Source organism: Cervus canadensis, chromosome 11, assembly GCF_019320065.1.
Source record: "Cervus canadensis isolate Bull #8, Minnesota chromosome 11, ASM1932006v1, whole genome shotgun sequence".
Lineage (NCBI taxonomy): Eukaryota > Metazoa > Chordata > Mammalia > Artiodactyla > Cervidae > Cervus > Cervus canadensis.
In genome coordinates this window covers 53,790,537-53,817,276 of record NC_057396.1, presented here as the reverse complement: position 1 = coordinate 53,817,276, position 26,740 = coordinate 53,790,537, and the positions used below count along the sequence as shown (strand labels likewise).

At 36.8% G+C, this 26,740-nt stretch overlaps 3 protein-coding genes across 7 annotated transcripts in view; 1 reads left to right on the top strand and 2 right to left on the bottom strand.

Moving 5' to 3' along the window:
- The window catches only part of METTL15 (methyltransferase like 15), a 201,847-nt gene extending 182,961 nt beyond the window's left edge, over positions 1 to 18,886 (bottom strand). Inside the window, exons 1-3 of one of the 5 annotated variants that reach the window (XM_043481146.1) lie at positions 18,778 to 18,886; positions 16,572 to 16,808; positions 13,158 to 13,444 (exon numbers count right to left, since the gene is read on the bottom strand). In XM_043481146.1, the coding sequence (XP_043337081.1) occupies positions 13,158 to 13,427 (270 nt within the window). In that variant the 5' untranslated portion in view covers positions 13,428 to 13,444; positions 16,572 to 16,808; positions 18,778 to 18,886. The other 4 variants (XM_043481147.1, XM_043481145.1, XM_043481148.1 and 1 more) reach the window with 4 other exon arrangements.
- Positions 2,947 to 5,736, bottom strand: LOC122449515 (short transmembrane mitochondrial protein 1-like). Its single transcript, XM_043481150.1, has one exon. The coding sequence runs from the start codon at positions 4,503 to 4,505 to the stop codon at positions 4,362 to 4,364; it is 144 nt and encodes a 47-aa protein (XP_043337085.1). The 5' UTR covers positions 4,506 to 5,736; the 3' UTR covers positions 2,947 to 4,361.
- Positions 18,887 to 18,917: 31 nt separating the features above from the next.
- KIF18A (kinesin family member 18A) overlaps positions 18,918 to 26,740 on the top strand; it is a 78,857-nt gene continuing 71,034 nt past the window's right edge. Inside the window, exon 1 of the mRNA XM_043481144.1 lies at positions 18,918 to 19,039. The gene's annotated coding sequence lies outside the window, so the exon portion shown is untranslated. The remainder of the gene's footprint in view (positions 19,040 to 26,740) is intronic.

Here is a 26,740-nt window from a genome sequence, read left to right as displayed (position 1 = left end):
GAATAATGTGGGTTTCACTAGTACACATTAGAGCTGATAAACTGTAGTTTTTACCAAAAAAAGAAGAGATAAGAAAAATTTTTAATTAAACGATCAAATATAAGAACTCAATATATAATTGTCGAATTGTTTTGTGTTTATTACTGATGGCTGCCTAAAAGATTTTAAATACCTTAACAAGAGTATGTAAAATGTTCATCACATCACCAGGTAGCACAGACCACCTATAAATGTGACAAGTATCTGAAATATCAGATAAGGTATTAAATAAATTGTTGTTGTTGCTCAGTCGCTAAGTCATGTCAGATTCTTTGCAACTCCGTGGACTACAGCAGAGCAGGTTCCTCTGTCCTATGCTATCTCCTGGAGTTTGCTCAAACTCATGTCCATTTAGTCAGTGATACCATCCAACTATCTCATCCTCTGTCGTCCCCTTCTCCTCCTACCCTCAACCTTTCTCAAAATCAGGGTCTTTTCCAATGAGTCAGGTCTTCACATCAGGTGGCCAAAGTATAGGAGCTTTAGCTTCAGCATCAGTCCTTCTAATGAATACTTAGGATTGATTTCCTTTAGGATTGATTGGTTTGATCTCCTTGCAGTCCAGGAGACTCCAAAGAGTCTAGCACAATTCAAAAGGATTAATTTTTCAGTGCTCAGCCTCTTTACGGTCTAACTTTCACAACAGCACATGACTCCTGGAGAAACCATAGCTTTGACAATATGGACCTTTGACAGCAAAATGATGTTTCTGCTTTTTAATATGCTATCTGGTTTTGTCATAGCTTTCCTTTCAAGGAGCTAGTGTATTTTAATTTCATGGCTGCAGTCACCATCTGCAGTGATTCTGGAGCCCAAGAAAAGAGAACCTGTCACTGCTTCCACTTTTTCACCATCTGTTTGCCATGAAATGATGGGACTGGATGCCATGATCTTAGTTTTTTTAATTCTGAGTTTGAAGCCAGCTTTTTCACTCTCCTCTTTCACCCTCATCAGGAGGCTCTATAGTTCCTCTTTATGTTCTGCCATTAGAGTGGTATCATCTGCATATCTGAGGTTATTAATGTTTCTCCCAGCTATCTTGATATCAGCTTGTGATTCATCCAGCCTAACATTTCACATGATGTACTCTGCATATAAGTTAAATAAGCAGGGTGAGAATACAGAGCCTTGTCGTATCCCTTTTCCAGTTTTGACCCACTCAGTTGTTCCATGTCCAGTTCTAACTATTGCTTCTTGATCCACATACAGGTTTCTAGGTAAGGTCATCTGGTATTCCCACCTCTTTGAGAATTTTCCACAGTTTGCTGTGATTCACACAGTCAAAGGCTTTAGTGTAGCCAATGAAGCAGAAGTAAATGTTTTTCTGGAATTCCCTTGCTTTCTCCATGATCCAATGAATGTTGGCAATCTGATCCCTGGTTCCTCTGCATCTTCGAAACCAGCTTGTACTTCTGCGAGGTCTCAGTTCACACACTGCTGAAGCCTACCTTGAAGGATTTTGAGCATAACCTAGCTAGCATGAGAAATGAGTGCAACTGTAGAGAAGTTTGAACATGATTTTCCAGTCATGCAGCCACTGCCGAGTTCTCCACAACTGCTGACATGCTGAGTGCAGCACTTTAACTGCAATGTCTATTAGGGTTTTTAAATAGTTCAGCTGGAATGACATCACCTCACCTAGCTTTGTTCATAGTAACACTTTCTAAGGCCCACTTGACTTCATGGTACTAATAAAATAGCGTATATAATAAACATAAAACCAATCACGAAATTAGTATTAATGGGGCTTTAAAATATATATTAAAGATATTTTAGAAGTACACATAGAAAAAAAAATCTGCAAGAAACATAGAATCTGTGACAGTAAAATAGAAAAGCAACAATATTTATGTCACTTGAATGTTTGCATATAATTATGAAACAATCATCTATTTCTAGTAGCCATGAATTAATATAAAAAAGTGTGTTTTCTTCAAATCAGTAACTTGCATTTTTTAAGCAAATTTTTATTATGCTAAAACAAACAACATAAAACCTAATCATCTTAACCATTTTTAAGTGTAGCTTTCAATGGTAGGAATTAAACACATCCGTAGTGTTACACAACCATCACTACCATCCATTTACAAAACTCATTTTACCTTCTCAAACTCCATACTTATTAAACAATAACTCCCCCATTCCTCTCTTCCCTAGCTCCTAGCAACTGCCATTCTACTTTCTGTCTCCACGATATTGATTACACTAAGTGTCTCTTATAAGTGGAATCATATAGTTTAGTATGTATGACTGACTTGTTCATCTATCAAAATGTCTTTATGGTTCATCCATGCCGTAGCATACTGAAGAATACCCTTCTTTGTAAGGCTGGATAATACCCTGTGATATGTGTAGGTCATATGTTGCTTCTCTTCACCCATCAACGAACACTTGAGTTAGCCCCATGTTCTAGATATTGTGAATGCTGCCATGAACATGGGTGTGCAAATATTTTGCGTCAAGAAACTTCTTTCAATCCTTTTGAGTACATATTCTCAGAAATGGAATTGCTGGATCATAATATTCTGCTTTAAATGTTTTTCACAGCATCTGTATCATTTTATATTCTATAAGCAGTGCTCAAGGGTTCCAATTTCTCCACATCCTCACCAAACACTTGTTTTCTCATTTTTTGACAGTAGTCATTCTAATGGTTGTGGGGTAGTATCCCACTGTAGTTTTGATTTTCATTTCCCTAATTTATGATCTTTGTGAATCATTTCATGTGGTTATTTGGCCATTTATATCTCTTCTTTGGAGAAATGTCTATTCAAGTTCTTTGCCCATTTTTGAATCAGGTCATTTGTTCTGCACTGTTGAGTTTTAAATTTTTTCCATATATTCTGCATATTAAATTGATATCAAATATATGATTTGCAAATATTTTCCCATTCTGTAAGTCACCTTAATTTTCATGAAGTACAATTTATCTATTTTTTTCTTTCACTACCTTTCTTTCACTACCCAAGAAATCACTGCTAAATCCAATGTCATGAAGTTTTTGTTCTAAGAGTGTTATGCTTTTAGGTGTTACATTTAGACCTTTGATCCACTTTGAGCAAATTTATTTATGTAGTATTATGTAAGAGTCCGACTTAACTCTTCTCTACATGGATATCCAGTTTTCTCAGCGCTATTTATTAAAAAGAATGCCCTTTCCCACTGAATGTCCTAGGCGCCCTTGTCAAAAGTCACTTGGCCATACACGTGAGAGCTTACTCCCAGGCTTTCTTTCCCATCCCACTGGCTCACACGTCTGACTTTACGCCGGTATCGCTCTCATGATTGCTGTACTTCCGCAGTAAGTTCTGAAATTGGCAAACACGAGTTCTCCAGGTTTGGTCTTTTTCAAGATTGTTTTGACCATTCAGGGTTCCTTTAGATTCGATATGAATTTTAGGATGGATTTTGCTATTTCTAAGATAACATCATTAAGATTTTGGAACAAATTTCATTGAATCAGTAGGCAGCTTTGGGTCACACTGACATTTTAGCAATATTAAGTATTCTATTTTTTTTTAATGTACATACTTTTTTAATGCAAAAATGCAGAAAATTTCCTTTATAAACAATTTCTCATAGATCTATCATGTAATGTCAAAGGTACCTGTAGTCCCATTAACTATGATTCTCATGACTGAAAAGAGCCAGATCAAATACATCTAGAAAAAAAGAGGCACACTAGATTATGAATTCTACTGAAGACAAAGACCATTATTTTAAATACTTTTAAATTTCCCAATTCCTGATAGGGTTCTCAGAGCAGTTTCTTGGTTAATGAATAGTAAATTGATTTATTGGTGAAATTAGTAACCATGGAGCTTCCTGATGATATAAAATCAGTGGATAATTCACAGAAACTAGCTTCCAGATTTTCATTTTAATTACTACTGTGAAACAACATAAATTAGTACCAAATGTTTAAAAACCCATTATAATTACCAGACTCTGAAACACACATTATTTAGATCTCATCAACTACACAAAACTCATTCATTTTTCTTTTGAAAAAGGTAGTAGAAATCTCAAAGAATAACGGAGAGACTACTAACTAAAGGTATGATAACTAATTGAGCACCATGATTCCATTCTCAGGACCTCCCAAGAGGCTGGAAGGAGGAAGGGAAGAAGTGAGGATGTTGGAGAAATAAGGGTCGCTCTTAACTTCTGGTCCCTTTTGTGCTGTAAGGCAATGCAAGGTCTAGCAAAAAAGAAAACTGCTGAGGCTGGAGAGTAAAACAAAAGCTTTCGGTTCAGACGGTAAAGGAGGCCCTGGAGAACAGTAGACTCAGTTTATCCAGAAGGCAGTGCTGGAGTTGGCTTCAGCAACTAGGGTGTTTCTTCTTAGCGTCCACGTCTTTTGTAATTTCTTCAAGTTTTTTAGCCAGGTTTGGTATGTCATAGTTTTGAGCCAGATACATTCCCACCACGTTGTCAAGAGTAAATCCAAGCAAGAACTGGAGCATAGGGTCAGCAAGAAGGGCGCGAAAGGCGGTTGCAGCTCCAAGGGCCGTTGGGACCTACCTCCCCCCAATATTAAGTATTCTAATCCATGAACACATGATGTGTTTTTTTTTATTTTTTTTTTTTTACAAATATCTTGTAGATGTCATTGTATGTGTCTTTCACTTCCTTGGTTATATTTATTCCTAAGTACTTCATTCTTTTCAATGCTATTACAAATGGAACCATATCATAATTTTCATTTCAGATTGTTGATTGTTCATGTATAGATTTTTTGTGTGCTGCCTTTGTAAGCTGCTACTTCACCAAATTAATTTATGAGTTCTTTTTGTTTTGATTTGGGCTATTTCTTGTATGTGGGATCTCTAGCGTTTTCTATGTATAAGATCGTATCATCTGCAGTTATAGTATTACTTCTTCCTTTCCAATATGGATGCCTTTTGTTTCTTTTTCTTGCCTAACTGCTCCAGCTAGAACTCCCAGTAGTTTGTTGAATAGAGTTGGTGAAATGGGCATCACTGTCATGTTCCTGATCTTAGAGGAAACTCTTTTAGTATTTCACTACTGAGTATCATATTTACTGTGGGTTTTTCATATAAGGCTTTTATTACATGGAGGTACTTTCCTTCTATTCTAGCTTGTTGAGTGTTTTTATTATGAAAAAGTGGTAAGTTTTGTGTAAAATGATTTTTCTGCATCGATTAAGATGACTACATGCTTTTTCTTTTTCCTTCATTTTGTTGATGTGACATATAACATTGATCAATTTTTTTTGTTTGATGAAAACACTGCATTTCAGGAATAAATTCTACTTGGTCATGGTGTATAATTCTATAAGTGTGCTACTGAACTCTGTTTACAAGTATCTGCTGAGGATTTTTGTGTCAATGTTTATAAGAGATATCAGTCTGTAGTTTTCTTTGCTTGTAGTGTCTCTGTCTAGCTTTGGTATCAAGAACATGCTGGCCTTATAGGATGAGTTAGAAAGTATTCCCTCCTCTTCAGTTTTTTCAGAAAAGTCTGATATGGGTTCATACTAATTCGCCACTGAATGTTTGCTAGAACTCACCAGTGAAGCCATCAGGTCTGGGGCTTTTCTTTGTCAAGAGATTGTTGAGTACTGATTCAATGTCCTTACTAGTTATAGGTCTATTCAGATTTTCTATTTCTTCTTGATTTAGTCTTGGTAGGTCTTGTTGTTTCTAGGAATTTATCCACTTAATCTAAGCTGGCTCAGTCGGTAAAGAATCTGCCTGCAGTGCAGGAGACCCGGGTTCAATCCTTGGGTCAGGAAGATCCCCTGGAGAAGGAAATGGCAACTCACTCTAGTATTTTTGCCTGGAAAATCCCATGGACAGAGGAGCCTGGCGGGCTACAGTCCATGGGGTCACAAGAGTCAGACACGACTTAGCAACTAAACCACCATCAAATTTGTAGGCATACAGTCGTTCTTAGAACTCGCATATAAACCTTTCTATTTCTGTAGAATTGGTGGCTATCACCCCATTTTCAATTTGTTGAGTCTTCTCTCTTTTTCTCTTAGTTCTTCTAGCTAAGACTGTCAATATTGTTTTTGTTCCTGTTGTTCAGTTGCCAAGTCACATCTGACTCTTCACAACCCCATGAATGGCTACATGCCAGGCCTCCTTGTCCCTCACCATCTCCCATAGTTTGCCCAAGTTCATGTCCATTACATTAGTGACGCCATCCAATCATTTCATCCTCTGTTGCCCTTTTCTCCTTCTGCCTTCCATCTTTCCCAGCATCAGGGTCTTTCCCAACGAGTCAGCTATTCATATCAGGTGGCCAAAGTATTGAAGTTTCAGCTTCAGCATCAATCCTTCCAATGAGTATTCATAGTTGATTTCCTTTAAGATTGACTGGTTTGACCTTCTTGCTTTCCAAGGGACTCCCAAAAGTCTTCTCCAACACCAGAGTTCAAAAGCATCAATTCTTCAGCACTCTGCCCTCTTTATGGTCCAGCTCTCACAACTGCACATGAATACTGGAAAGGCCATAGCCTTGACTATATGGACCTTTGTCGGCAAAGTGATGTCTTTGCTTTTTAACACACTGTCTAGGTTTGTCATAGCTTTCCCACCAAGAAGCAATCATCTTCTAATTTCATGGCTGCAGTCACCATCCACAATGATTTTAGAGCCCAAGAAGAGGAAATCTGTCACAGTTTCCACCTTTTTCCCTTCAATTTGTCATGAAGTGCTAGGACCAGATGCCATGATCTTAGTTTTTTCAATATTTAGTTTTAAGCCGGCTTTTCCACTCTACTCCTTCACCCTCATCAAGAAGTTTTTAGTTCCTCTTTACTTTCTGCCATTAGAGTGTCATCATCTGCATATCTGAGGTTGTCGATATTTCTCCCAGCAATCTTTATTCCAGCTTGTAACTCATCCAGCCCAGCATTTTTCATGATGTGCTCTGCATATAAGTTAAACAAACAGGGTGACAATAAATAGCCTTGTCGTACTCCTTTCTCAATCTAGAGATCAAACTGCCAAGATTCACTGGATGAAAAAGAAAGCAAGGGAACTAAAGAAAACCATCTACCTCTGTTTCATTGACTATGCTGAAGCCTTTGACTTGTGGATCATAAGACAGTGTGGAAAACTCTTAAAGAAATGGGAATACCAGACCATCTTACATCTCCTGAAAAACCTATATGCTGGTCAAGAAGCAACAGTTAGAACCTTGCAGGGAAGAATTGACTGGTCAATTTTGTTGGTCCCTTAAAATTGGTTTCATTGATTCTCTCCACCATTTCACTTTGGGTTTCATTTGCTCTTCTTTTCCTAGTTCCTTTAGTTGTACAGATAGGTTGCTGATTTGAGAACTTTGTTTTTTTATCTAGGCATTTATAGCTATAAATTTCTCCCTTAGGACTTCTTTCACTGTGTAACTTAAGTTTTGGTATATTGTGATTTTGTTTTCATTCATCTCTATGTATTTTCTAGTTTCCCTTGTGATTTCTTCTTTGATCTATTGGTTGTTTAAGAATGTTTTACTTAATTTCCACAAATTCATGAATTTCCTAGATTGTATTCTGCTGTTGATTTCTAATTTTATCCCATTGTGACTGGAGAAGATACTCTGAATGATATCTTTTACAATCTATTGAGACTGAACTTACAGCTTAACACACATTCTATCCTGGAAAATATCCCATGTGTACTCAAGACATGTGTATGTTGCTGATATTGAGTAGAGTGTTCTGTATGTCTTAAACAATTGGTTTATTGTGTTAAGTTCTCTATTCCCTTATTTAAATACTGTCTGGTTGTTCTATAGAATATTGTGAGTAGGTACTGAAGTCTCTTAACTATTTCTGTAGTACTGTCTCTTTCTCCCCTCAATTCCCATAGTTTTTGCTTCATTTATTTTGGTGGTCTGAAATTAGGTGCAAAAATATTTATAACTGCTTTACCGCTGTATTGAAACTTTAATTATATGTTTATTAATAAAATGCCCTCTTTGATTTAATTAAAATTATCTTACTACTTCTACAGAAATAAAAATCAAGGTGAGATTTCAGGACAACTTTAACAAACAAACTGTTACATTTTATATTTATTTATCGATGTGAATTCAAATTGTGCAAAAAATAAAAGGACACTAATGCTAATTTCAAAGTTTTTGCACTCAAAATGTCTCACTGTTATATAATGCATTATGGATTCTAGCACCAGTAAATCATATAAACAAAGTCATACTACAGAATATCATTTTTAACCTATTTTATATTTGGGATGGATTGTTTATTAGAGAAAAAAAGAATGTCACTGCTAAAAAAGTAAATGAAAACAGTATTCTATGGCTAAACCATGGTACCTTCTAGGGTAGAGAAACACAAAATACAGATCTTAAGTAGGGAATGTCAAATAAGCTAAGGGAAAAATTGACAGACTATACTAATTTTCAGAATTGTCAGGCAAAATTTTTTGCCATTATATAACCTACATATATCTAATGGCATCAATTGTGAGTCATATCCAGTGTGATTCACACGGGTTGGAGAGAGCCAACTGTACATACTTCTTCCTAATGGTACATTCAATGATACCAGGTTACTAGCTTGAAACGGGTGATAATAGGAATTTGTATTTCATGAAAATCTGCAAACAAAATAAATTGGGGTTTTTCTTTTTTTTAAAACCATACTCCACCCTGACCGACAGACCAGGTGTTAAATATTTACCAGTACAACACTGGAAATATCACACTTCTGAAGGTATTTTGATAACAAAGGTCATTTAACTAGCTCCATGATGCTTTAAAACAGAAACATTTTTCAAATAAACAAAGGCAGAATAAAATTTAAAATAAAAATCTGTTTCCAAGAAAGCTATATGTTTAAAAATAAAGGAGAGGAGACAACTACATGTTGACACAGTCCATTTCATCTGAAATTTATATAGTCCTTTCTTTAGGAAAAAAATGCATCTTCATATATGTGCTATGGTACAGGGCCTGTCTCTTATAGAGGTTTCTAAATTTCTCAATAATTTGAGGTCAAACAAAATAAGCTCCTTCCTTCTGTGACTGATCAGCTTTTAATATATAAAGAAAGTAAGTCTATAGTACCAGGATTTTCTCTTTTATGCTCAATCTCTATTTAAAGATTATAAAGATTTAAAGTAAAACAAGTGAAATGCTGCTATTGATGTTAGGGAAAATCCATTATATAGAGTATAATGCATTTTTATAAAGAAAAGTATACCTTATACCATGACAACTATAGCAAATCAAGCAACAATGAAATTAATATTAAATGTTAGAATATCAAAATAGATAAAACACTTAAGAGTATTTAGAAACTCAAACTTACAAATTTAGCCTGACATTTATCATAATCTATTCTGCATCAATTAGATACCAACTCATTTTCTCAGTCCTCCTATATGTTCCTTTACCAGATTTCTCCAGCTGCTTCCTCAGACTGGGCCTGCCACACTGAGGCTGGAATCATACGAAAGTCTTGAGCCTGAGAAGCTCCTTTAGTACTTGAGGGATATTCCTTTTATCTGTCCCTCACATCTGTGCTCCAGTTTACTCTGACTTTTATCCATTGCCTTAAAAATCACTACAAATCCACCATGTTACAGTCCTTATGCTAGGCCCTGTAAATATAATGGTAGACAAGATCAACATATCCATGACATTCATGGAGGGCAGTCTGCTAGGAAAGACATGCATTGAACAAATAATCTCATTAAAAAAAAAAAATTATAAATGCTAGGAAAGAAAAGTGTATGACTCCATGAATATGTTAACCAGGAGACGATCCTCCTCTGTATGCTCTGGAAAAGCTTCCCTGAGAAAATAAAATTTAACTCAAGACCTGAAGAATGGTTCAAGGCATAAGAAACAGTACTTTCCAGCTGCAAACATGTTGGTTTCACCTTTGTTGGTACTTTTATTTCCACTTTTGCTGTCTCCTAGCATTTTTCTCCTAATTTTTTTTCCATGATTTTTTTATTTTTACGTTTTACAATGTTGTGTTGGTTTCTGCCATACAACAATGTAAATCACACCTAAGTATACATATGTCCCCTCCCTCCTAATCCTCTCATATACCCTTCACCCCATCCCACCCCTCTAGCTTGTCACAGAGCACCAATTTGAGCTCCTTGTGTTATAAGAAACTTCCCATTAGCTATCTATTTTACATATTCTCTTAATATTATTGTATCTAGCTACTAATGCTGATCCTTTTTAATCCCCATAATAGTATCAGCTAATGTTTACTGAGCTTATACTACTCAGAAGATATCATTCTAAGCAATTTAAATAAATGAACTCATTTAACCCTCACAATGATCATAGGAGACAGGTTGTACTTCATATCACAGATGAGGAATCTGAGGTAGAGCCACAGTAAGCTACTTGTAGGAAATTACATAGCTACTGGTACTAGTCCTTGCATGACCATCATGTCCCTCGTAACTTATCACTCTTACAGAAACCCTCAAGGCACCAAGCTACATTAGCAACATTATTGGGCAAAGAATACAAAGCTTCCTATATCCTCTGAACTGCTATCATCTTCAGCTAGAAAGGATCATGCTTATTGTCTCCAGTTTTCAGAAATTAGGAATAAAAGACTGACCAAGGTAGCCTATACTAAAACATCTTCAAGAGCAAGAAAAATGGCTTTAGAACAAGTAGTACTTTCTTACAAAAAATTATTCACCCAGAATATGAAATAATGAAAAATGGGAAAGGAGAAAGAATTATAATTTGTTTAATTCCTTCTGTATCTCCCAAGGCTTCCCTGGTGGCTCAGTCAGTAAAGAGTCTCTCTGCAGTGCAGGAGACCCAGGTTCAATCCCTGGGTCAGGAAGATCCCCTGGAGAAGGAAATGGCAACCCACTCCAGCATTCTTGCCTGGAGACTTCCATGGACAGAGGAGCCTGGTGAGCTACAGTGCACAGGGTCACAAAGAGTAACTCCCAAGGAAGAGAAAAAGTGAAAGTCGCTCAGCTGTGTACGACTCTTTGTGACCCTATGGGTAGCCTTTCTCTTCTCCAGGGGATCTTCCTAACTCAGGGATTGAACCCAGGTCTCCCGCATTGCAGGCAGATGCTTTACCAGCTGAGCCACAAGGGAAGCCCAAGAATACTGAAATGGGGAGCCTATCCCTTCTCCAGCGGATCTTCCTGACCCAGGAATTGAACCAGGGTCCCCTGAATTGCAAGCGGGTTCTTTAGCAACTGAGCACCAGGGAAGCCCTAAGGAAGAGAAAAATGTGAGCAATTATTTGTTCTTTTAATTCAAACTCATAAATATTTGCACAATTAATATGTAGTGAATAGGCTATGATAAAGAAGAAATTCCCAAGATCAATTATTTTCTTTAAGTAAGCATCTTTTAAATATCAAAGAAAAGGAAATAATTATTAAATGATGAAGGCCTCACTCAAAACTACATGTAGATTTTTTTTAAAGCTCTTATTATGATCAAGAGTTTCATTTGTAAATTTATCATCGAAGGTGATGTGAAAAACAGTAATTAAGTGGGTGATTGATACAGGTGAATGTATGACTCATAGTTTGCAAAGGAATATGATTTTGGAGAAAAGGCTCAGAAAGAAACACAGCAAATAATGGATTCTGGAAGAATGAAGACCTTTCCTGTCCAAGGACTGTCAGCAGTTCTTTATTACTTGAAGATTAAGGGAATAGTGAATAAAGCTGTCTGCCAGACAGCAGAAAAGGTAAGAAATAACACTGTCTCTAAGTGTACCTCACCTTAAAGTTCTCAGAAATAACATTCATAAAATTAAACTTTCAATAAAAAGTAACTAGAAAACTCAACTCAAATCAGAACAATAGAAACGTAAAAACAAACCAACATTACATTTATCAGGAACTTAAACAATGAAACAGCAGGGTAGGTCAAGTTATAGAATTGCCTAATTTTATTCCACTTGGTTTTTGAAAAAAGGCAGATACAATACTGAATTAGGAGGAGATTTTATGGGGTTTGTTTTTCCTTGGTTATTTTTCTACTTCACAGGTTACTGGACCGAGTAAAGTAGATTATCCTCCAAAAAAATGGGTTGGTCTCATCCAATCACTGGAAAGCCTTAATAGAACAATCACTGCCCTCCCTGGAACAGGGAGAAGTGCTTCCAGTCAACTGTCTCTGGACTCAAACTGGAAGTCTTAAGTGAGTCTCCAGCCTGCCAGCCTACTATGGAGATTCTGAATTTACCAACCCTCTATAATCAATTGAGGCAATTCTTTAAAATCAATCAATCTCTCCTTCTCTCTCTTTTGATAACCACATATATACTCACGCCTCCCCAACACATCCTGTTGGTCCTATTTCTCTGGAGAATTCTCAGTAAGACAAAAGGGTAGCTGAAAACTTAGCCTAAGAAAACAGGATGGGAATTGAAATTTCTACCTTTGTCTCCAGTCATTCCTAAAAAGATTAAAATTCTCAAGAAGCTATAATAGAATTTCATTTTCATATCCTAACCACATAGAATATGATATTCTTTTCCTTTTAAAACTGTTATTTGATGAAACTAACCAACTCTGGAAAACGGTTTGCCAGGTTCTCAAAAAGTTAGGCATAGAGTTAGCATATGACCCAGCATCCACTCCAAGGCACATGCCCAAAAGAACTGAATATATGTTCACACAAAAACTTTTACATGAATGTTCATAGCAGCATTTCAGAGTAGTCTAAACATGGAAACATAAACCTTATCAATTGATGAACGGATTAAAAAAAAAGTCATATCCATACAACAGAATGATTCAGGAATAAAAAGAAATAATTACTGACACACATCACAACACGGATAAATCTTGAAAACATGCTAAGTAAAAGGCAGGCAGAAAAGATCACAAAGTGCATGAATCCACTGATATGAAATGTCCAGATCAGACAAATCCATATGGACAAAAAATAGATCAGCAAGTTGTCAGGCACAAGGAGAAGGGAATCAATGGGGAGTGAATGCTAATGGGTTTGGGGTTTCCTACTGGGATAATAAGAATGTTCTTGCATTATACAGTGGTGATAATTGTATAACATTGTAAATACACTAAAAACCACTTAAATGTGAACATTAAGTGAATTGTATTTCAAGTAAAAAGTGTTAGAAAATATAAGATTAATCAACTTACCTGCCCTTTTTGTGGTGCCAAACAACGAACAACTTCATCCACCATCACTGGAATATGTAACTTAGTCATCACTTCAGAATCTCTATCTTGAGATCTGTGTAACTCCTCAACTCCAGTTTGATCTGTTTCCTCCTGGGCTTCATATTCATTATATCTTTCTGCTGTAGCATGTATTTTTTTTGGCCAGACACCCAAATTAAATATGCCAGATTCCAACCAGCATGAAAGAAAATTTTTATGGATTCTACAAAAATATGGGTATCGAAGCATTCTGTAGATCAACAAATCTAGAAAAAAATTAAAATCATGATTGTTGGATTTTTTTTTTTAACGAATGTTATAATACTTGGGGGAAAGCAAATTAGTGTGCAATATTTACCACATGAAAAATATATAAAACTCATCATTTCAAACAAGTGACAGTGACTACCCTCCTTATATAAGGCAAGGAACCCAAGAGAACCCCAGAGACTATCTGAAAATATTTTTAATGTGGCCTGATAAGCTCTAAGACCATTAATGTTTTAACCATCAGAGATATGAATATTTATTAATCATAATTTTCTGAAATATGTTTTTTTGAATTTTAATTAAGTTTAAAGAATGGGTTCAATGCATCAAAACCGTTAATCTGAAAAAGCTATCTAGATGGCTGACGGGATTATAAATATCATTCTATTTTAGGTTCACATGTTCTTTAATTTCAAGCCCTTTTAATTGTTTTTCACATAATGCTAAATCTTAATTTTCAATTTAACTTTGAGAAACTGAAAAAAGGCTATGCATGTACAACCGAAAAGAAAAAGAGGTTATCAGTCTGTGAAAAAAACCTTATAGATTTGTCATGGATAATTTTTGACAAAATCATCTCACCATGCCCTGTATCAGTGACATATATATCATTTTAAACTATACTTTATAAACACTCCACTGAACACACACTTTGACATTTCACATCCAACACTGTTTTAATTGTCTGCTCCCTGCCCCCCCAAAAAATCAAGTAAATAACTGATACATTCTTTTTTTTCCCTCTAACTTGCTCCGTTTTATTCTGGAATGTTCAACTCTAAAATGAAGAGGAAAAAACATAATTTATGAAATATATTAACAGAATACCTTTTGAAAATATTATGCTCTTTACTCCAAATGTTGTTTGTGGTTGCAAACAACATTTTTGACATTATTACAATAAATAACAATTTAACACTACTCTTCCTTCCTCATGAATTATGAGTTACTTAGAAGTTAGAACCACACCTTTATATCCACAAAATTAGATGCATACTAGGTGCTCAATATGTGTTTTCTTGGTGGAAAAAAAACTGGTTCGATATATTCCAGATTCTACAGAATTAATGTTTGTATCAAACCTTGCTTTAGAAATTTCACCTGTCTCCCGAACCCTACGAAAAACCACATTTTCAAGATAGCCAAGAAAGATAAATTTTGCTTAAATATGCCTTAACTTCCTTTTGCAATAGAAAATGAAGAATAATGTTGAAAAGTCAATCACATTAATAATTGTAACATAAAAATATATATTTGATATTGTATATAGTATCAATAAGATGTAACTGTGAGGATAATATGTCAACTGTACCAAAGACATAATTCACTAATTATGTTGCAAATATGACACAGAAAAACTGTGCCAAAAAAGTTTGTTAAATGAGTGTTTTAATTTTAGATGTTCAGTATAACATCTGTATAACAACTACATATATAAATGCTATATAATGTTATATAACAGTATAACAATTTTAGTTGTTCAGCAGTTAACAAATTAGCCAGATTATGAATTATGCCTTATGCTTTCCAGAAAGTTTACACAAGCCAAACTATGCTCTAACTTGGCATTTCTAACATATTTCAAAATAAATGCTAACATTTATTGAGCACTTACTAAGTACCACTTACTAGTCTAAGCACACTATATGTACTAACTCATTTAATCCTTACTCCAGCACTTAGAGGTAGGTACTATTATTATTTCCATTTTACAGAGGAGAAAACAGAGAAGTAATCAGCAAAAGGTCACACAGTTGGAGAGTCATAAAGCTAGAACTGTAACACCAGCAATCTTTCCCCAGAATTTATCTTAACCTACATGTTATAAACACAGCCAACTGGCTTTATTTAATACAGTCATGTAATTGAAAGATACTTTGATTACACTGACTATGTATTTTTAGTATGCCATGAATTATACTCATCTTTTTTAAGGAGCCAATATCCTACTGTTGGTCTACTACACCTGGAAATACAGTATACAGTGTGGCACCTAACAGAAGACACTGTAAGGATGCACAGCCCTAAGTACTGGAATCTGGAGTATTTAAACAATACAACTAAAACTGATTCTATTATTCTGCCTATCCAATAAATGGTAAACAATCTAAACTGGATGTTCAGATTTTGATAATTTTTTTAACAAAACAAGCAATCGAACAAATAAAAAAGTCCATCAATTCCAATATCAGAATCAGAACCATGCAGGGAAAGCCAAGTAGGATTTAAAAAAAAGAAGTTTTCAACAGCATTGAATTTTCTTCTGCAATCAATTTCTTTGTATTTACTCAAATATATTTAAGGTACAAAGCCTTTAGAGTTTATTATGCATGAATTGGCTACTAACCTGAGTAAGCATAGAGAAAACATTTCAGTAATTAACCTTCCTCTTTGGTTGTGTTTTTTAACATGTCCCTAAAAATGGAAGGGGGCAAGCTCTAAAGGAAATCCCCTCTCTTCTGCAGCCCAAACTCCTACCAGGTAACTCAGAGCACTCCTGCATTCTGCTAAGAACCAGCCACCCTGAAAGATTTAAGATAGTTTTAGGTTCCCTCTGTTTACAGTAAAGAAGCAGGATATCAGGAAATCTAAGCTTTAGAGCCAACTCTGTGGTTTTCTAGGTAAGCCATTTAACTTTTTGCCTGCCAGCAAAATTCAGTCTAAGCGGCTGAGACCACGTAATTAGCCTGGTTACTCTTTTAAACGTGGGAACACAAAGGTGAGCGATACCTTTGAAAACTACTTCCTCAACGGTACTACCCAATTACCATCATTGCAGTCAGCTCCCCCTACAGAGAAAACTCTTTGGAAATTTAATTCCCAAGGCCAAAAAGTCGACCTGGAGGCTGGCAACCGAACGCAGAGAACGTGAAAAAGGTCCTAAAGAAGAAGAAGGAAAAAAAAAAAAAAAATCCATTCTTTTGCGTAAGAATTACAGTCGGACGAGGGAAACTGTTTAGAAACTTCTGAACTCGGTATGAATGAGTGCTGAGGAGAGTAAGCGTGAGAGCAGAGGCGCGAGTTTCCTTTGCGCTGGGCGAATCCGTCGTCCCCTGGAAGTTCCCCCACAGGCGTGGAGCGGGTTCCAAAAGAGCTCTCGGGACTCGACCACCTTCTCCTCACCTGAGGAACGAAGATTTCTCAGTTAGCCTCCAACTCGGGCCTGCAACAACCACTACAGTCCGGGAAATTCTGAATTTGCCGCTCGCCCAGGTCCCAGCCCTGGGGGAAACTTGCGAGGACGGACAGATTGGGCCCACGTCCGCCCCAGCAACCGAGGACCGTCTGCCTTTGGTTCCGTTGCTTCCAGTCCCCAGCTGCCAAAGGGTCCCGCAGGCGCTTGGGCTTCAAAAGGTGTTCCTGGGGGTGGGGTGGGATATAAATTCCTATCATTGCCAGCTTTAAATTCACTTTTACTTTTTTATGTGTCTGATGCAACTTCAAATCTAACTTTCCATTTTCTCTTTTTCTCCACTCTTTTCAGTTTACTCTAAACCTGTGTTAAATTGCTGTGTTCTAAGTAAGACGGCAGTTAGTTATACTCTTAATTCCTAACAAAAGGTGGGAAGTTCTTTCTCCTTAGCACTACGTGTTTGAAAAATTTTGGTTCTTTTGCCTTCATTTCGTTACAAAATACACCAGTTTCCTATCCGTTCTATTAAACTCCTTAATGACTTGCCAATTAAAGAGAAGCCAGCTGCCAGAGTAATGACATTGATTGTAACATTAAAATGTCTCTTATTCCTTAAGAGATATGGACAATTCCTTAAGAATATGAACTTCATAATCTGAACTCTTTTAAACAGCAAGCGTGATGCAGAATTTAAATGTAAAATAAGCACTAGATTAGGTATAGAAACACCCATGAAATTGGTTCAGCCTTATACAATGTGGCTATCAAAAAGGAAGAAATTTAAATACTTCTCCTTTAGCAATGATCAGTACAATTTTACAAGGAACTGGTAAAACATGCCTATTTTCATACTAAATTAGGATATCATATTAATATCACTTAATCTAGAAAGTATTTCAGAAACAAGTGACTCCATTCTGAATTGGCTGGGTTGTACCCTTCAAAATAAATATTTTTCTTCAGAGATTTTTTGAAAACTTCAGTTTTCTTTTCAGTAAAATAAATAGTATATACACCTCATGGGCTGTTTTGAAACTTGGAAGTGATCAGATAGTATATATAAAATTAATAAAATGCCCAGAACATCAAAGTAAAGTACCACAGAGTGAGTGCATATTTGAAATAAAATAAAAAGCCTTCTCAGTTTTACTACCAAACCCAGCACCATACAAATCACTATCTCATTAGCTAAGATCCATCTAGTACTGCCAGCAATTAGTAGCTTGATTGATGCTCTATCCAGTGCTCAGAAATAATCATATATTATGTATCATATACAATACAAAGTGCTTCTGATTTTCTTCAACATGAAATAAATGCCTATGAAGGTTTCCCCTACATTGTTCACTTATAATACTCAACATTTAGTGGTGTGCCATCCTGTATATATGGTGATGTTGAATCACTAGAACATAAGCTCCAAGAGGGCCAGGAGTTTGACTCAACTGTGTGCTATTATGTCCTTAAAATATACAATCAATAACTGCTGAATGGATACAACAATAGTAACATAAGAACAACAAAAATTCAGATCATACTATTAAAAATATCCTGAGAAACAAATGATGAATTCTCTTAGCAAACACATCTGCCATTTTTTTCCAGATATATATTTTTTTCTTTTTATAGTTACATTCTAAAATTCTAACTACAACCCAGGACTTGAAAGCCCACTGCATCCAATAATGAACTAGGCCAATAAATTTAAATAAATTTATTTTGTAATGTCATCTTAGAAAGAAATGGAAAAAACAGTCATACAACAAATAGTTTCACAGTCAGCAGGCACTAAGGGAATGGGCCTGGGGTTCCTGAGCAATGAAGCCTGGGGCCTCAAACCAAAAGTCCTGGACTTTTGGATTAATTTTGGATTAATTTAGATGAATTGACCCCAGTTCTGTCCAAATGAAAGTGGCTGGAAGGAACAGGCCCGTATAGCTTCCAGGTCGCGGGACCTGTGCCTTGGAGGCCTCATTGTTTAATAGAGAAAAGGAGAAAGTAAACACCCAAAACCCATTAATCCATACCCAAAAGGCTCCGCCTCTCCCCCTAGCAGAGGGCAAGGCCAAGCCCTGCCCGCACTCGTCTCACTCACACCCTGAACCCAGGGGCCGGGCCCGAGCCCGCGGTCTGAAGGCTTCCTGAAGATCCCAGGTGGCTGCCTCCAACCTGCAGCTGCAGCCTAACCCCGCCCACCTCGGCCAACGCCTCCGGAAACAGCCTCCGCGTTGCCACGGTGACGCGGAGTAAGGCAGCTTCTAGTTCTCCGCGCCGCTAAAACGCCTGGCGCCAAACTGCAGCGCGCCACGGCCACGTCCTGCGTGTTGACGTCACGAATACGGCAGCCAATGAAAAGAGGCGCTGAAGAAGCTAGCTAGAGTTTGAATCTCGAGGCTGAGTTGAATAACCGGGTGGCGGACAATCGAGTGAAGAGTCCCTGAAACTTTCTGGGCCTGAGGTGAGTGTAAGGCTAGAGGAGAAAACTGGTCTCGGGGACTTTTTTTGGATGACCTATCTCGCTGGAAGCGGAGAGGTCCCGCCGCCTCAGGAATAGAGGACCAACTGGGCTTGTTGACAAACACGGAAGCGTTAAGTGCGGCTTTGGTGTAGGGTTGCGGGTGGGCCTGGTTAAGGTTCCTTGAGGAGAAAGTGAAGGGAAGCAGGAACTTGAGAACGCACTAGAATGTGGCTCTGCCTGAACGAGAGTCCTCGACGGCTCAGCAGGAAGATCAGGGATCTCCTACCTGAAATTCTGAGGAAGTCGGAAATTTTAAAGGGCATCCTGGCTCTTTTCCCAGACTTTGGCAGAACACTAACTGTTCAGTACCTTAGAGTGCAAAGTTCCTTCCGGACTCCATATACAGAGTGTTTTGTTTTGAAGTATGACTAACTCTAGGCTTAACTATCCGATGAGGAGCCTTGGTTCACCAACTTGCAAGCTTTTTGTCCAGCGAGGTTCCGCTGTTAACCTGTCAAAGATCAGCTGGGAACCTTCCCCGAGCCCCAGTTGTAGCATCAAGATAAAACCTGCCAACAGTTACTAATTTGGGGTTTGCTGAGGATCAGCCTGGCTATGGAACAGATACTGGTAGATGATGCTCTGCAAATGAAAAAGCACTGAGAATCAGTTCTTCTACCATCGCTTCTTAAGTTTATGCGAGATTCGCCTTGAGGAGTGTTCATTAGGCACTCCCTTTCAGAGAAGTCAAGGCTGACAGCTTTTTATGACATTATTTGGCCAGAATTGAAAATTTGTGTTGTATAGTGTATAGGTTACTAATTTTTAACAACCAGGTAGGATGTGTTAGGCATTCTACAGGTTTCAGTTGATAGTGTTATTCTACCATGGTCAGCGCCCCCATCTTGGATTTTGGTAAGTATTTATGAACTTTGTTGCCAGAGAACATGAAATCCAAAGATTAGATACTGCTTTTTATTAACCTTCTACTATTTTGTAGGAATTGTTTGTTTCAGTACACAAAGATTATCTGCCTTTTAACGGTAGAAATTGTCTTCTCTTCTATTACTAAACAAGTATTTACAAGTACACAAAGTTCATTTTAAAAACATATCTTGTACCACTCTAAATATATCTTGAATCAATTAAGGTACACAATAAAATGACTTTTAAGCTGTCAACTCTGAAAACTAGGAGGAAAAAGATAGTCCAGATGTTAGTACTGTCCTCCCCCCATTTGAAATTTTCATTCTTCCTTGATGCTTGCAAGTTACTAGAAGCAGTGGCTCTAACACTCAAGTTATTTCCAATAAGAGGTTTAAGTAGAGACTGTACATGATAAAGTGGAAGGTAGTTCTTGGTCCTAAAAAATGTTTATGGAATCTGAATCAAATTCAAATTTGAATTTGTATTTAAGAAATAAATTATAACTGTATTACTCCACACCTTCAAGAAAATTTTTACAACACGTCTGCTCCATTTTTTGAAAGCCTTTTGTTTTGATTCCAATAAAGCATAGCTGCTAAGAATTGGATTGTAGATTTGGACCTGGATCCACATTCTGGCTTCTCATTTAATTGCTATGTCATTTTGGAAAAATTCCTTATCCTAAAACTAAGTCTCTGTTTTTGTAAACTGGAGACAGTAATAGAGTCTACTTTATATTTTAAGGACTGAATGAGATGATGAATGTCAAATGTTTATCATAATGCCTGGCATACAGAGTGTACTCAAATGACAGCCACTATTCATTATTACTAATTATCACCATATTCACCTAATTCAAGAGTTCTCAATTAATAACATTTTCTGAAAATAGATACTTACATTATCCAACTGGCACAGAAAAATCATGAACTTCCGGTTTTGTTTCAACATTCATTTCAGGAGCCCCAGTGTTAGGCCCTGAGGTTTCTGTCAGAAGTGGAAATAAATAGTTTAACTTCTTCTATCAGAAAATTTCTTAGTTATATATTTATCTCATTATGGAGAGGATGACTAAATACTTGAACTTTAGGTTCAGTCAGTCAGAGTTCAAATTTCATGTCTTGTGCTTCCAGTAATGTGACTTCAGCCAGTTAACTTAACCTCTCTGTATTACAGTTTCTCTGTATTTAAAATAGGTATGATTTTGTATCATATCTTATGATATAAAATCCTATATCACAGGGTTGTTCCAGAGATTAAATAAGTATGTAAATTGTTTAGCACATTTCTATTTGTAGAATAACAGCTCAGGAAAAAGTATTCCAAAGTTATTAAGAGAAACTTTGTGTTTAAGGTAACTTTTAATATTTTTTGTTTTGTTTTTGAGATAAAATTAACTAGACTTGTTTAAAACCCAAATAGTACAAAAGAATATAAGGAGAAAGTAAACCTGCTTGTCAATTATTTTCCCACCATCAAGCAACTGTATTTTCAATTTCTTGTGTTATCTTCCTAAGAGAGCCCACACACATACAAGTATGTATATGTCTTTTGAAAATACAAATGGTTGAATACCATATCCACTATTCTGCATTTATTTTTTGCACACATATCTTGAAAATCTTCATTAGTTCATTCATTCAGTTATTCAACAAGTATGTAAAAATTTCTAAATATATGACAAGCCCTTTTCTAGGTTCTGGAGTACAGATGAAGTTCCAGCTCTCATAGTGCTTGCATTTTATAAGGGAACTAAGCGATAAACATGTAACCAAATAATACGTATTTTCCAAGTAGTCTATATGCTAGGAAGGAAAATAAAACTGATAAGGAATTAGAGAGGCAAGGGCAGGGTGATACAGTTTGGAATGAAATCTTTAGGGAAAACCTCTATGAAGTGACATTTGAACAAAGACCTGAATGATGAACTGAGATATTAAGATTTGTAAATACTTGAAGATAGAGCCTTCCAGGCAGAGAGAAGAGAAAGTTAGGCCAAAATGAGACTGAGGTGAACAAACACTGAGAAGGACAGTGTGACTGAACAGTAATGGAGAGGGAGGGTAACAGTAGACAGGAGTAAGGTATAGATCCTATAGGACCTGGTAAAGAGTTTGCATTTTATTCATATGCTGGAAAGTCATTGGAGCAGAACAAGATGAAGTACATCACATCATCTGATTTCTTTTGAAGACAGTATCAGTACATCCAATTGATGAATTGAGTCAAATTTATTATATATTCATATGGTCTTTGACTTAACGGGCTTAAATTTTATCTAGGAAAACAGTAGCTAGATATAAGATGAGGATTTGCCTGTTCAACTTGGTTGCAACTGTTCAACTTGGTTGCCTGTTCAACTTGCAACTGTTGAAGAGAATTAGTTTTAACACCGCTTCCTTAAACATAACAGAAGAATGAGGCTCTCTATGTAAGTCATTCTCCCGATGTTAACTTTATTTAAGTGATAGTGTTTTAACCATCTTCAACAATTAACATAAAAATGATCTCATTTTCCTAATTTTGTAAAGAAATTGGGCATATTATTTAACTTTTTTTGATGCCTCAGGTTCCTCATTATGATTTCTTGTTATTGCCAACCATTTTACCCTACTATGGTATGTTGGTTCTCTTAGAGAAGTATAGTATGTGTTTGCCAAAAATGGCTATATTGCTTTTTTGAATTCCAAGTCTACTTTTATAACTTACTAATTAATTTATTCATTAATCAGATGTTTTGAGAACTTAACTATATACCAAGCACACGGCAAGAGATAAGGAGGAATATAAAGGTAGAAACATATAGTCCTATTAGCAGTTATGTTTTAGTGATACACAATAATCATAAAATTTAGATCTAGAAAAGAACATTAGTTATCAATGTAGTCCAACCCTATCATTTTATAGATTACTACTAAAGCCCCTTCATCACTCTCTTTCATACTCTACCCACTCTAGAGATACCTTTCTATTATAAAGGAAATGGTGTTGTGTTTGTCCTTAATGTTTTAGTCCCACCGGTGAAATCCCACCAGCTTGCTTTTTTGATTCTATTCAACAGATATCACTTGAAAGTAGATATGACAAAACTGAACAAAGACTGTGATACTATCTTCTGAATGATCATCTGAAAATAATTTTTGAGGTAACACATTATTGCACAGATAACAATATGTAGTCTTTTCTTTTGCCACTTAAGTAAAAATGGTCAAGGAATGTAATTTCTATGTGCCTTAGTCAGAATCAACTGGATGTCTGTCTCTTTTACTTGTCCATGTTAGGAAAAAAAAGCAGTCATCATGTTTTAATGTAGGAACAACCTCATTAATTCCTAATGACATCAGCATATTTGAACATAATTGAGCGTAATTTTTTCATTTACTAATTCCCAATTAACTTAAAAGTCAAATCTAAGTTCTATAACCTGACATTCAAATCTTCTAGATCTGGCCCCACTTTTATCCAGCTTAATCTTTTTAATGCAGCCTTCTCCATTCCCTTTTGTTCTCTCCAGCTACAGTCAGGACTGAGCAGAGCTTAACTGAGCATCTCTTTAGATGCTATAGATAGAATTAAAATCATATAAAACTAAATGGTTAAACAAAATGAGATTTAAGCAAATTGACCACACAGCCATTTATGTCCTCTGCGCAAGCTGTTTCCTACCACAGGCTTTTGGACTTGCTGCCCTGAAGTATTCCTGCCTGGGAGCCACTTACTGTCTGTTCCAAGACCCAGAAAAATGCCTTACACATACAAGGCACTCAGTGAATATTTATTGAATGCATAACTAGTTTTCTTTCCTGAAATCTTTTTTTTTAACCTGGTAATAACTATCCATTCTTCAGCTCTCCATTCCAGTTGTTCCTCTGGGAAGTTTTCAAACTGTATCACTCTTAGGTAGCACTGTTAACCTTTATCTGATAGCACTTATCAGAGTTACAGCTTTGCTTATTTGCACCACTGTTTTATCAATGGCTCTTTCCTCACTAAGCTATACGTAATATTAATAGCAGACATTATAATGCCTTCTCTGTGCCAGGTATTTTTCTAAGTGCTAATCCTCACAGGAACTTTATAAGGTAGGTATTATTATTAGTCCCACTTTACAGATGAGGAAACTAATCCATAAGGACGTTGAGTAACTTGCCCACTGTCACAGCCAGTAAGTAGAAGACCTGGGATTTTAACAGTTAAAATTGAGTTAATTAATTAACAAGAGATACCTTCCAACCTAAGATCTGTTGAAAAAAATCACCTGATGTTTTATATGTTTTTTAACCATTTCATTTGTGTATATTTTATCTACCATTGAGGCGGCGGGGGGAAGCATTTCAATTAAAAGCAAGGCATTGTTGAGCATTTCTAAAAGCTTTTAGAAAAATCTGTGTAGAGTTTAGTTTTTGGTATCTCAAGGAATATGAGAATCTGTTTTTGTTATTCAGTTGCCAAGTCATGTCAATTCTTCGCTGCCCCATGGACTGCAGCACATCAGGCTTCCCTGTCCCTCACCGTCTCCTGGAGTTTGCCCAAGTTCAAGTCCATTGAACGGTGATGCCATCCAACCATCTCATCCTCTGTGGCCTTCTTCTCCTTTCAATCTTTCCCATCTTCAGGATCTTTTCTAAAAAGTGAGCTGTTCACATCAGGTGGCCAAAGTGTTGGAACTTCAGATTCAGCATTAGTCCTTCCAAAGAGTATTCAGGGTTGATTTCCTTTAAGATTGACTGGTTTGATCTCCTTGCTGTCCAAGGGACTTTCAAGAATCTTCTCCAACACCTCAGTTTGAAAGCATCAGTTCTTCCATGCTCTGCCTTCTTTATTGTCCTGCTCTCACATCAGTACTTGACTACTGGAAAGCCCATTGTCTTGACTATGTAAAACTTTGTCAGCAAAGTGATGTCTTTACATTTTTAACATACTGTCTAGGTTTGTCATAGCTTTCCTGTCAAGAAGCAGTTATCTTCTAATTTCATGGCTGCAGTCACCATCTGCAGTGATTTTAGAGCCCAGGAAGAAGAAATCTGTCATTGCTTTCACCTTGTCCCCATCTACTTGCCTTGAAATGATGGGACAGATGCCATCATCTTAGTTTTTTTTTTTTTTTAATATTGAGTTTAAACCTCTTTTTCACTCTCCTCCTTCACCCTCATCAAGAGGCTTTTGTTTCTCTTCACTTCCCCCCATTAGAAATCTATGTAGAGGTTAGTTTTTGGTATCAAAAGGAATGTGAGATTCTACTAGCCTTTAATAGACAGAGGTCAGAAATGTTAACATCCTCTAATATTTGAGACAGTTCCAAATAAGGAAGAATTGACCTACCCAAAATGCCAGTGATAAGCTCATTGGGAAAGAATGAAAAGATGGGCCAGTTATCTTTGGGAAGAAGAGGCAGGATTGGAGGCATGTAGGGAATAGAATTGGCATTTATTGAATGCCTTAATACACTTAATGCTTTTTATCTCTTTTAGCCTTAAGAACAGCTATTAGGTATTATTTCTTTTATACAAATGAGAAACCTAGAACTCAGTGAGGTCAAGTAACTTGTCCAAGGTCAAAGAAAAGGGGTATAGGTATTTATGGAAGTTGGCTAGACAGAAGCTCAGGGTGGAGAAAGAGCAGAGTAATAATTCATCTGGGACCTAACTGTTAGAATCTAAATGACCATCCTTTCCTTTTCAGTGTTCTATTTTGGGGACTCATAGCATCCTAAAATGGGAGTGCTATGTCCAGTGTTTTCTGCTTTTAGATTGCCTTGGCCTTAATTTGAATTCCTTTCAAAAGTATATGGTTTTATGATATATGTTAGCTTTATCATTATTATTTCTTCCACTTTAGGAAACACAATATCTTCTTTTAACCCCGTCCCTCTCCATCCACACCATTTCTTTGCTTACTTGTGCAGTAGTGCTTCCTGTATTTGCTATCTGAGTCTTCTCCTATTCAGGCCTTTGTTCTACCATTGCCCCACATTGCTCTTATTTCCTTCTATGTTGCCAAATCCTGTGATGACTTTTAGTAAGTACTTAACCTATTTGGCTTAAAACTCAACATTCAGTAAACTAAGATCATGGCATCTGGTCCCATCACTTCATGGCAAATAAATGGGGAAACAATGGAAACAGTGACAAACTTTATTTTTTGAGGCTCCAAAATCACTGCAGATGGTGACTGCAGCCATGAAATTAAAAGACACTTGCTCCTTGGAAGAAAAGCTATGCCCAACCTAGACAGCATATTAAAAAGTAGAGACATTACTTTGCCAACAAAGGTCCATCTAGTCAAAGCTTTGGTTTTTCCACTAGTCATGTATGGATGTGAGAGTTGGACTATAAAGAAGACTGAGTGCCAAAGAATTGATGCTTTTGAACTGTGGTGTTGGAGAAGACTGTTGAGAGTCCTCTGGACAGCAAGGAGGTCCAACCAGTCCTGGATATTCAGGAAATCAGTCCTAAATATTCATTGGAAGAACTGATGTTGAAGCTGAAACTCCAGTACTTTGGCCACCTAATGCGGAGAGCTAACTCATTTGAAAAGACCCTGATGCTAGGAAAGATTGAAGGTGGGAGGAGAAGAGGACAACAGAGGAGGAGGTGGTTGGATGGCATCACCGACTCGATGGACATGAGTTTGAGTAAGCTCCGGGAGTGATGGACATGAGTTTGAGTAGGCTCCGGGAGTTGGTGATGGACAGGGAAGCCTGGCATGCTGCAGTGCGTGGGGTCACAAAGAGTCGGACACGATTGAGCAACTGAACTGAACTGGACCTATTAG